Source organism: Solanum pennellii, chromosome 11 (genome assembly GCF_001406875.1).
Source record: "Solanum pennellii chromosome 11, SPENNV200".
Lineage (NCBI taxonomy): Eukaryota > Viridiplantae > Streptophyta > Magnoliopsida > Solanales > Solanaceae > Solanum > Solanum pennellii.
In genome coordinates this window covers 3,333,645-3,346,732 of record NC_028647.1, presented here as the reverse complement: position 1 = coordinate 3,346,732, position 13,088 = coordinate 3,333,645, and the positions used below count along the sequence as shown (strand labels likewise).

Below are 13,088 nucleotides of genomic sequence, written 5' to 3'. Positions count from 1 at the left end.
TTCTAAGTATGCTGAAACGAGACCCTGCGACGGTCCGTCGTGCCTGTAACGTTCCGTCGTGGGGTCCGTTTCCTCAGCCAATTTTCCAGAATTAAAATCTGCTGCTCAAAACGACTAAACAGGTCGTTACACCACAACAATATATCAGAATACATTATTAAAAACAATAGTAAATAACGACAAGTATATAAAGTATTAAGGCTTCAAAATAAATAGATAAAAGTCACTATTATAGTTATGTAGCTCGAAGATCATAACGACAAACAGGATAAGAATATCCATTTTGTAGCCAAGTTGTAATGCAACGTTCATGAAACATATGTGAACACGGCATGCAGATTGTCTGCTTCTCCTTTTCCTCGTACTTTACAAGCTTTTCAAAACAAACGACATAATCACTTTCATCTTTTTTCATCATCCATAACAATTTCACTATATTTGATACGAATAAAATCATACCAACGCTCACATTCAAGCGTTGACGCCCCTTGTTACACTTATCGCCAATAATTACAGGAATTTCTTCAATCATATCTTCCAGAAAACAAAAGAACTTTTCAGGTGACATGTATGTAGTAAAGTAAGTGACATGCATGTAACAGAATGGAAAAGTTTGATATGAAGTGATCTACTGACCTTGCTCAGCTTCATCGACTCGACTCGTCTAGTAAATAAGATATCAAATTGAAATTTAATGTATAATGTAGGTAAATTGTACGTAGAAGAATCAATATTATGATTATCGATACTTATTTCTTGAAAATTTTTTATATTTGTATTCCAGTCAGATTACAGTATTCTGTATTCCAATCAGGACGAAAACATGTTCTACTTATTTAACTAGACTTTTCTTATTAAGAATCACACACTAGATAACTTGTTATACGATATTAGCTTTGTCAATAGTTCAGAATGAAACTAATAAGGGATAATTGTATAGAATGACAAACTAATAATATAAAATAAATATAGTAGCTACCCTTTGATTTATTTGTGTTCCATAGCAAACTGTTTGTCAGTCCCTCTCTCCCTCATATTTTTGCTCGCCACTCTCCGTCTCTCGCTCGTTTATTCCTGTCGCTCGCCTCTCACGCTTTATACAATAGAATTGTATAAATTGTGTTTCAATTGTATAAAGCGAGAGAAAATTGTATAAACACATGCAAATATATATCTTCGTCCTATATACTTATAATTATACAATATAAATATTTTCCTTTCCAAGTCTCTTTTATCTTTCTCGTTTTATACAAATTCAAATTGTATATAATTTCTTTCTTTCTCGTTTTATACAAATTGATTCAATTGTATATTTCCTGCACAAGTCTCTTTTTGTCTTTCTCATTTCTCTCTTTTTCGTTTCATAAAATTCAATTCTGTCTTTCTCGCTTTCTCGTTTTTTCGTTTTATACAATTCAAATTGTATATAATTTCTCTCTTTTTCGTTTTATACAATTCAATTCTGTCTTGCTCGCTTTCTTGTTTTATACAATTCAAATTGTATATAATTTCTCTCTTTCTCGTTTTATACAATTCACTTCAATTGTATATGTATAGCGAATTATATATGTATAAGTTTGCTATGGAGCACAATTATGCAAACTTTGCTATAGCATATAGATATGAATTTTATATTTGCTATATGTGAAAGTTGTCCAACTAATAATCACGTCAAATTTAAGAGTCTGTCTTTTGGTATTAGGGTTTGAACAAAGATTTTAAGGGATGCAGGGGATTTTTATTTATTTATTTTGGATAAAAAGAACCTAATTTAGTAGAAGAAAATTTTAATTATTTGTTATTGGATAATGAAAGACTGCTAAACATTATAATTATAATATATATTATATTAAAACATGAAGGTGCATATAATATTTTCTTTTTTGCCCGTAAAGCTTAATCTTACTATAGATAAAATTGTTATTTATAATTTTTTTAATTTCTATTTAGTACTTAAAAATCAACTACTTATTAAATCTTTCCTTATTTGTAATTTATTTAAAATATTTAATAAGAATCTAAACCCAACTAAGATTTTAATTAGGAAAAATTACATAAATTAATACATTTTAAAAAATAATTACTGATTTTAACGATACTTTTTGTTTATTACCATTTATAGCAATGCTTTGTTAAATCTGTAATATGTATTAAAAGTGAATTATGTATGCAATATATATGAAATATAATTGTTTTTTGAAATATATTATGTTTGTTTGGTAAAAAAATTGTCACATTGTATTATAAGTGTATTAAAATGTGTGATAAATATATTATTCATCATTAAAATTTGTATTATATGTGAATAATAAATTGTTCTTTGTAATATGTATTAAACTTGTATTATAAATGAATTAAAAGTGATCAAGTGAAGTAAAAATATTATTGCTATAAATGGTAAATATTTTTTTATTATAGTATATTTATGTAAGTTTCCCTTTTAATTATTTCCATATTTAGGATTCTTTTATGCATAACTTTCACGTATAGCAGACACAAAAATTATATTTGTATGTTATATCTATAGTTTGCATAATTGCGCTCCACAGCAAACATGATTTGTATAATTCGCTACAAAAATACAATTTTACAAATTGTTCAATAAATTAATTTATACATTGTAAGTTATATAATAAGATTTGTACTTTATATAATTATAAGTGTATCGGACCAAAATATATATATTTGTATTTGTATATACACTTTTCTCTCGCTTTATACAAACACAAACACATTTTATACCCAACATTAAAGCTGTCAATATGGCTAGTCCACCCTATTCAGGCTAACTTATACAGGCTTCGATATTTACCGGGCCAGGTCGGGCTAGCCCATTTTGGGTGTGGGCCAGAAAACGGCTGGCCCAACCCACAAGTACATGTGCTACATGCTTGCCGGGCCAGTTCACTTTTTAATTTTTTTTTTAAAATTATTAAATTAAATTATAAATTATAATTTAAAAATATTATCATAAGTATCGACAAAACAAAATTACATGATGTTAATGTTACTACTTTTTAATCGAATCTACAAATAAAATTATCTTTATAACATTTATTAAGTTTTTTTTCAAGTAAAATAATAAATATCTAAATAGAAATATTAACCTAATTATTTTGGTTTGGACTCTCTTTAATTTTAAATTTTAATATTATATTATAGTTTTTAGTTAATTTTTATTGGCCCACGGACCGGCCCTATCGATATTTATCAAGCCCCATAAATCAGCAGACTTATTCAGGCTAGACTAAAAAACCTTTTTTTCAAATGGGCTCCAAAAATCCTAGTCCAGCCCTATTAAATCTCGGGTTAAGCCAGGCCGGCCCAACAGACCTAGTCCATATTGACAGCTCTATCCAAAATGTATATAATTACTAATTGTATACCGAAAATTGTTAATTATATACTGAATTAAATGGCAAAAAAAAAATATTTGCTACGAATTTCAATTAAAATAAACTATGATTATAAAATTTAATTTGAATTAATAATTTACTATTTCATACCATTTATTATCGAGTATTACCGTCAATCCCTAAGTTTTGTCTTTTTTCTTTGCTTAGGTTTAGGATAACTTTGATATTAAACATTATATCTTTATTAATTTTATTATGTATTCTTTAATTTTCACGAAACTTGTTCCTGGATCCCAAGGAAAGAGTGCAAAAACAATGATAAGATAGTATAATAATCGAAACATAATTAACAATATATCCGGATAGAAAGTTTTATTAAGGGCTTCAAATAATACATAATTTATTTTGCCAGCTCAAATTTCTTTACTTATGTAGCTTAGAGATCATAACGACAAATAGGGCAAGAATGTCCAATCTGTAACCAAGTTATAATGCAATCTTCATGAAATATATGCGAACAGGGCATGCATATCCTCTCACTCTCCATTCCAAGTTGTTCGAAACTAATGATACAATCAACATTTTCATCGTTCTCCAACTTCCGTATCAGCTTCACTAAGTCTGACACAAATAAAATCATGCGAACGTTCACATCCAAGCATTGACGACCCTTGTTACACTCATCACCAATAATTTCTTCAATCATATCATCAAAAAAAACTCGACAATCATTCTTGTCAAACACTTCACCCCATAATTTTTTGTTGAGGTTATCTTCCCTGACATCCGAAATAACTTGTCACATGACATGTATGTAGCTGAATGGAAAAGTTTGATCTGCAGTGATTTGCTATGAACTCGCTCTTGTTCGTCAACTCATCCAGTAAACACTGTATCAAATCTAAATTTAATGTATAATATGAGTAAATTAGACGGAGAACCAGTATTATTGATATTAAACATTATAGTTTTATTAATTTGATTATGTATTCTTTAATTTTACTGCAAATTTTATATACTTTTCTAAGTTTCATTTTATTTGTTGGTATTACATGATATTTGATTTTGCATATCATTCTTAATTTTTACATTGGCGTTTCTAATTTTTGTGTATTTTTATTTTGTGATTTGAGGATTTAAAAAATTATACAAAAATAACAAAGTAAATGTTAAGTATAAGAAGGGAGATTTCTAGTGCTACTATCGATATTCATTTTGGCATCTTATTTAGGTACAATTTAATTTTGAGTCGTCATTCAACACATATATTTATATCTTAGAGGCTATTTTTTTTTACTTTAGCTCAAGTTATGTCGAACACAATAAAACTTTCACCATTTAACATAATGATTTATATCACACGAGCGATAAGATTGTAAAGCTAAAAATATCAGTCAAATGAAAATGTCTCAATATTTTATGCCAAACTTTCAACATGTCATATATCTATTATATATGTGGTACATAACAATATTTAAAACCTCTTACCAAAGGTCTAAACTTTTCTTTACCCTTAATAATACAAAGAAAAATTAACCTATATAAAATGACCATCCCAAAAACAATAACAATATTTCCCCACTTAGAATAATTTAATTCTACTTGAAAAATATCTCTCAATATTTCATCACGAGTAACTATTATAGCCAATCCACTATTTGTAAAATATGTAAAAGTTTCATATTCATTTTTATAAAAACCTTGAATTGCATATTTGTGGAAGGATAGATAGTACATTGGATATTTCCAAATTGGCATTGGAAGTTCATATGGCAATCGAAAAAAACCTCCATTTAGCATCATTATTCCTTGAATTCCGGCACCTGTAAATTTAGAGACGGTAAAATCAACTCATTTTTTAAACTAGTTCGTCTAATATATATGCACGAATTTAATTAAAAGGGTTGGTTATGATCTATATTGCTCCCAAACGAGTCATCAAAAGAAGTACATTATATTTGAAGGATCAAGTATGCTAGTATTTTTTATGGATATATACGAGCAATATAGGTTATGATTGGTTTATTTGACTTTGTTCAACGGATTGAAAATTGAAATGACTCAATAAACTACTGATGAATCGAAACATGTCAAAATAGGATAAACAATGGGGTCAAGACACATAACAATAACCACAAACAACCAAAAAATATATATGGAATTTTGGAATTTAAGAAAAATACATTAGCTTTCGTGTTTTTATTTTTTAAAAAAAACAAATAAAAGTTGGATCTTATTGCATGCAAAAATTGAATTATTACACATTAAATAGTCATTTTCCTAGAGTTTCAAATTTCACAGGTAAAATTCTAAGATATTGTTATAGAGTTTCACCGGGTGGAATTTGAAATTCATGACAACTACTATATCTACTCAATTATTTCATTTATACTCAGTCCATATAACTTGCCGAAACAAGTTTAAGGCGGATTATATTACGTTTATCGATGACAGTTACTATCAGAAAATTACTAATTTCTTATGATAACTATCAAAATTTGACTCGTCAAGAATATTAAGTGACGAGACAAATTCTGAAAAGACGTCTATCTAAATTAGCGATTGTTTGATAGTAACTTTTTGACTCATTCAAATTTGACTCGACTCGTAACTTTTTACCTGTTATAATTCCCATGAGGAAGTCAGGGACAATACTTGCAACAATCATCATTAGGCTCTCAACTAGCATCATGCAAACAAATAACATTAGGAAAAAATAGGCAAATTTATCAATCCCTTTTTGAACATCAGCAAGATAATAAGCCACAGCTCCAGGAACCAAAGAGATCAATAACAAGAATGGTGTTGATGATAATGTGTTGCCAATCACAAATGCACCCACACCATAGTGTCCATTTAGCCTTTCGCGCGTAAAAAACTGAAACTTACACGATCAGATCATTATGATACGTAACAATTAATAATAATAGAATATAAATATTAACGTACGTAACAAACATGTTATAATAATATAGAAAAAAAAAAACAAGATGGGGCTAAAAGAATATTACTTTCATTTCCTCTACAAAAGAAGGGAATCCACCAATTGCCATGAATGTTAAGAAGCCAACCACAAATACAAGCATTGAGCTTCTAGCCTGCCAAAGGGGGAAAAAATATAATGTATAAATTCATCAAATCTTGGAAAAGGGTGTTTTTCTTTGTTTCTCACTCGATGTCTAGTATCTGTTTTGGGATCTCGATTAATTAATAAATCACATTAAAAGGGTGCATCACCTGAAAATTCTAGTTGAGACTAGAGGATCATTGGTTCACAATTCTTGGTGCTAAAGGTGCTTCTTAGTTACTCTTTCCGTCCCAAAATTGTTAATTACGTTTCACCTTTCAAGAGTTAACTTGACTAATTTTAGAACTTAAATTAGATGATACTAATTAATTTGATATTTTAAAACTAAATTTAGATATTCAAAAAATATACGAAAAATACTGCAAGTTGTAATTTTTTCTCATACAATATGATGAAAATATATATCAAAGTATCAATCAAAATTCATATAGATTATTTCTTGAATAACAAATCACGACAAATATTTTGGGACGGAGGCAGTAACTCATTAAATTACTTAATGAGTTCAACTTAGTATAAGTTAGATAGAATTAAAACAATTACTATACATATAGAGGGGGGGAAGGGGGGGGAGGGGGTAATTGTCCATTTACACATATAGTATTTTTCTCAAAAGAAATGAGAATAACTACCTCACTTATTATAACTAGTTAAAATATACTGATAGCGTAAAACAAATATTTACCTGAATTGAACCATAATCAGAGCCAATTTCATGAAAGATAGTGCCAATGCACAAGCAAAGTGCAAGATAAATAAGCAATCGAAGCCAGTAATAGCCTAAATCGCGATACATATTGACAAACGATCTTTGTGTTAGAACTCTACATTGAGTGATGAACCCTGCTTGACTTCCCTTATTTTCGAGGAATCGTCCATTCTACTATACATAGACACATGAAAACAAGTTAAAATTAGCTACGAGCTATTTAGCGATGAATTTCTGGAAGATATTTTTACCTTTTGAGAAATTGTGAGAACCCTTTGCCTAACATTAAGGCAAGCTTCTGATGATTCATATGACATAACAAGAGTGTCAATTGCTTTGCCTGAGTTAATTATGTTTTTGCCCAATCCTTCCTCAATATCCTAAATTAATCAAATAAATAATATTATATTTTAAAGATTTAAGACATAAAACTTATACTAATTTAATTGTGATTTAAAACTAATTAACTTACATCAAAATCCTTATTAATTGTTCTAAGATAGTGATCAGAAGGGTTCCTCATATATGGGCAAGGAAATCCATTGACAGCAAAAAACTAAGAGCAAACATAAAGAGGTGAAGATCCATTAGTAAATCCTTCAATAACCAATAAATTACAATTGAACAACTATGTTTGGTACGATAAAATTCATTTTTCATCAAAATAATTATATTATTGGCGAATAAAATCAATTCGAAAGCACTTTAATGAAACCTTTGAGTAAATAATAAAGTCGTTCAGTGCACGAAGCATCCTGTGTGCAAACATGATCTACAGGAAAGGCACACTCCAACATAACGAGGTGTCATGCAGATTATTTATTCTAAGACAAGCATTAATGACTGATTTTATGACTCAGATTCGTGATATATATGTCATATGGTAATAGTTTTACCGTTATAGTAAATAATGAAAAATTACAAAGTTATGATAGTTGTAAGGAAAATGACTTTCGCCCTAGGCCACAAGTGAAGAAAGTTATTGCTACTAAAAATTACTGAAATTAGCTATAAACTTCGTTTTTGATCTGTTGTTATTTTGGACGTAGCTAACAAAAATCTGTCATTAATTCATCATTTAGTAGGATTAGCGACGAAATTTGTTGTTTAGCTACAAAATTTGTCCGTCACCGGATTTAATTTTTTTTTTAACAGTTAACACAAGAATTAATAAATAACTTTCTGATTAACAACGTTTTTCTTAAAAATGACTTCTGTCGTACCAAAAACACATTAAAGATTAAAGTTGTATAAACTTCACATACCTCATTTGCTTTGGAAGTTGAGCCAAAATAAATGGTTTTACCATAAGATAGAAGGCAAAGATTATCAAATAGTTCAAAAACTTCACTACTAGGTTGATGAATTGATGCCACAATAGTCCTCATATCTTGTTGTGCAATCTTGATAATTCTATTCATGACATGATAAGATGCAGCACTATCCAAACCACTTGTTGGTTCATCAAGAAACAATAATTTTGGTCTTGTTAATATCTCAATACAAATACTAACTCTTCTTTTTTGTCCACCACTTAATCCTTTTAAACTCCATCCACCAATTCTTGTGTTCATTGCTTCTTGTAATCCCATTTCTTTTATTGTTTCTTCTGCTCTTTCTTTCTTTCTTTCTAATGACATTGATTGAGGGAGTTGTAATTGAGCTGAATAACATATTGTTTCTTTTACTGTCAATGTTGTCATTAGTGTGTCATCTTGTGTCACATAGGCCTATGGAGAAGGGGCAAAACAAAAAAAAAAAGTTTTGAATTTTATGCATCGACGATGTAAAAAATGTATTTACTAGGATTGAGATTCAGGTCGTTTAAAAGATAACTTTGTACGATAGCTTTGAGGAATTAGCAGGTGTAGTCCCCTCAAATATCAAGGTATTGTTCTTTTGGTCCTTGTGATTTCTGGTTATATTAAACACATTTTGCCTTAGTTGAAAAGGAGTCTTAGTCATATGCACCGATAATGTAAAAAGTATATTTACTAGAATCGGGATTTAGATTGGACAAAAGATACTTACATGTAACTATGTACGATAGCTTTGAGGAATTAGCAAGTTTAGTCCTTCAAATATCAAGATATTGCTATTTTGGTTCTTGTGATTTCTGATTATATTGTGTACATTTAACGTTCAATTAATTGATATATGTATGTGCATTTTTAATCCATTTCTGACTTTAAGTCGCTCTTAACGTATATTTCTTGTATAAAGGATTCAAAAACATATTGTTTAGTGAATTGAAGATTAAATATGCTTAATCAAATTTTATAAGGATCAAAACTAAAATTTATTAATAATTGAGGGATCAAAAGTGCAATTATCCCAATAGCTTTAACTTATAACCTAGATTAAAATGGTTATAGGCCAATTAAATTATGTTGATGATATAAATAAAAATATTTATACTATATGTATATACAACTTAAATTATATTTGTAAGAAGTAAATTTAAGTTTTATATATGTACCGATAATATAAACAAACAATTAATATTATCTTGTTAATTATTAAAGTATAATAGATTAAACTACATTGATCGTGTAATATATAATTAATAATATTCATACCGAAGTTCCAAAAGCTAGTGCTTGTTTGCGTCCATTGACAAGTATATCTCCACTTTGTCTTGTGTTTGAAGCTAATCTACCTGCAATCACATATAAATAGCTCGTAGCTAATATAATTCGATATATAATCTGTTATTATTTTATGGGATAATGTATAAGTACCCCTCAACTTATGCGCGAAATCTTAGAGACACACGTATACTATATACTAAGGTCCTATTACCCCTTGAACTTATTTTATTAATAATTTTCTACCCCCTTTCGACATACATGACATTATCTTGTGGGCCCAACACTGATTGACTTTTTTTTCAAGCTAGTGCCACTTATATCTTGTATGCTAACACCATATACTTTGTAATTAATTTAAATAAAATTTTCGAATGTGATATCACCCACAAATTATTATAATATATAGTTTTTCACCTCATTTTTACTATGGAAATTTGTCAACTTCAAATTATTTTGTAAAATCTTAAAGTGATATACCTTGGTCACCAACCATATAAATTAGCTTTTTAATTTTATAGAACTAGCTTACCAATTCACCAAATATTATTTCTACCCTTCCACCAAAAAATAATTAAAATTGAAAATAAATATTTTTCGTAATTAAGATTTAAAATAAAGATGCTTGAATAAAACTTAATTAGGAGAGAAAACTAATCCAAATTTCACTTATATACTTGTAGAAAAATATTTTTTTTTTTTTTTTGAAAATAGACATGATAATGGTAGAGCCATGATTTTAACTGGACGGATCATCAAATTAATATATTTTAAGGAGATTAAAATATATACATTTCAACTAAGCATATTGTTTAATTTGTTCGATAAAAGGGTGTTAATTGACTTTCTTTTGAATAAGAATAACTCTGTCACTGAATATATAACTTATAACCTCATTAGAAAAGAGTATTTTACTCGTTATAGTTGGGCCTACTCAATCGGTGAGAATTCATATTAGTCGGACCATTGAGTATTTTCCAATCATGAATTTGGACTACAGCAACAATGTAATTATTACTATCTCGAGCTTACTGATTATATAACTCCATTTAAGCTCATCTTATATCAATAAAGAAGATAGTTGAATGCACTAAATATTTTATATTTAAAAAAAGTTTAATTTAATGGGTTCAACTTTTAAAATCTCATCAACAACTCATTATACTTTTAAAGTTATGATTTCACATTTATTATTTGTTAAGATTTTAATAGATTTATATGAATACTTTAAATTAGGGAATAAAAACATTCATCCCTAAAAACAGGCTGTTTTTGCTAGTTAATTATTTGTACCAATTTAAATAGCCGTTCCATTAAAAAGAAAATACACAATTTAATTTGTTTGTCTTTTTTATGGAAAAATACCATGTTAGAACATTTTTTGGCTTGACCTTAACTTAATTTGGCTAAATTAAAAAAATTTCCAACTAAATTTCATAAATTTGGACTCAGAAAAAGAAAAGAAACATAATCTTGTTGAAACAAATAACAAAATCACAAATACGAATAAAATAAACAATGTATATTAAGAACTTATTTTCCCAAAAAAAAGAAAAAACACATTTTGAAAAATCCATATACACTTAAAATAGAGTATATATTCACGCTCTTTATTATATCAACATCTAAAAAAGATCAATCAAGACTATTAAATTATCATATTCAAAATAATTAATTAAACTAACATAAAATTGAAATATATAAATTATAAATCTCTATAAATTTAAAAGGTACCTGCTAACGCGTCAAGAAGCGTAGATTTGCCACAACCAGAAGGCCCCATAATAGCCAAAACTTCACCAGGTTGAGCATATCCACTTATCCCTTCAAGTATTGGCCTTCTTCCAACTTTTTTATCTTGCACACTTACCCATAAATCCTTCCAACATAAATAAATTCCATCATTATTATCATTATTAGATGAAATATTAATTTTTGTGGACATAATTAATGGATCACTTTCTTTCTTTTTTGACATATTTTTTTGAATTTCATCAATAGGAGAATCCATGTTATAAGTTTTTTTTTAAAAAAAAATTTTTTGTGTGCGTTGGCACTATAATTAAGTATGTGTGTTGTACCTATATATATAAAATATTTTTTAGTGATTATATGTGTGGGAGGTTGAGAGGTAGGAAAGAAAATTAAAGAATAGGAATAGTTGTTAGAGAAACGAGGAAGTTGTGTCTGTCTCAATTTATGTGATTTATTTTTTTTTAATCGATTTAAAAAAGAATGACATGTTTCTATATTAAGTAACAATTTGATTATAAAATATCTATTTTATCCTGAATTAAATGATCTACAGCTACACAAATTTTTATATTCATTTTGGATCACAAGTTTTAAAAGTCTATCTCTCTTTTTTAAATTTCGTGTCAAGTCAAACTAGCTCACGTAAAATGAAACGAAGGAAGTATGTGTTTATGCAAAGGTTTATTTAGTTTTTGTTGAAAAAGAATGTGGTGCACTAGATGGGGATGAGATTACTCCTTTCTTAATCAGAGGTTTTGATCGAGCCTTGGGTATAAAAAAAATTCTTGATAAAGAGTGTTTTTCCCTCGAATGAAGCACTACATATCGCGAATTCAAAATAATCAGACTTTAATGTCAATACCAAATATCGAAAGACTTCTTTGGTAGTTATATACTTCAATTTCAAGAACTTAAAAGGCATTCTAGGAAGGAGGAGAGTGATGTAATTTGGTTTAACATAATATATAGTGAAGGCAAAAATATATTATTTCGTCTCAATTTGTATAACATTCTCCTTTTTACTAGGTTTCAGAGAGTGATATATTTTTATATTTAGTGATAATTTAATTTTTAAAATATGTGTATTTTATTCTTAATGAGATAATTTGTAATTACACAAACATTTATGACTTATATTAGGCCAAATTTCAAAAGTATATGTTTCTTATAGTTAAACTATATCATATAAATTGATACCAAAAAATAATTAAATGTTGACAAATTGGCAATAATATAGTTTAGTAAGAGCGCGGGAGCAATTAAGACATAAGAATAATAATTGTAATAAGCCATGCAATTTTTTTAACATTTTATATCAAGTTAGACAATTTTATTATATTTTTATATTAAAAGAAGAACATAAATTGAACTGAAAGAAAAATTTATAAAAGTAAAGTGAGTCCCATAATTTTAAAAAAAATTATACACAAATTATTTTAAAGTGTAATAAAGGAATAAATTTAATTTTTTTTTAAGTAGATACATAGAGGGAGATCGTACATGTCTGCTTCAACTTCAAACTCTTTCTCTTATATAATAATTTTATATAATAAAAAAATATGCATGTGAAGAAAATCACACCATTTCGTAAT

The 13,088-nt window shown here is 28.0% G+C and overlaps 1 protein-coding gene and 2 pseudogenes across 1 annotated transcript; all 3 read right to left on the bottom strand.

Annotated features, from left to right (window-relative positions):
* Positions 1-235: 235 nt before the first annotated feature.
* Positions 236-2,749, bottom strand: LOC114074897 (annotated as a pseudogene).
* Positions 2,750-3,792: 1,043 nt separating this feature from the next.
* On the bottom strand, positions 3,793-4,319 carry LOC114074896 (annotated as a pseudogene).
* Positions 4,320-4,777: 458 nt separating this feature from the next.
* Positions 4,778-11,752, bottom strand: LOC107004225 (ABC transporter G family member 11-like). Its single transcript, XM_015202461.2, has 9 exons — positions 11,476-11,752; positions 9,733-9,812; positions 8,419-8,883; positions 7,626-7,709; positions 7,405-7,533; positions 7,130-7,324; positions 6,368-6,454; positions 5,976-6,234; positions 4,778-5,179 (listed from the first exon to the last, which is right to left on the bottom strand). Exons 1-9 carry the CDS (start codon positions 11,750-11,752, stop codon positions 4,806-4,808), a joined length of 1,950 nt encoding a protein of 649 aa, XP_015057947.1. The 3' UTR covers positions 4,778-4,805.
* Positions 11,753-13,088: the final 1,336 nt, after the last annotated feature.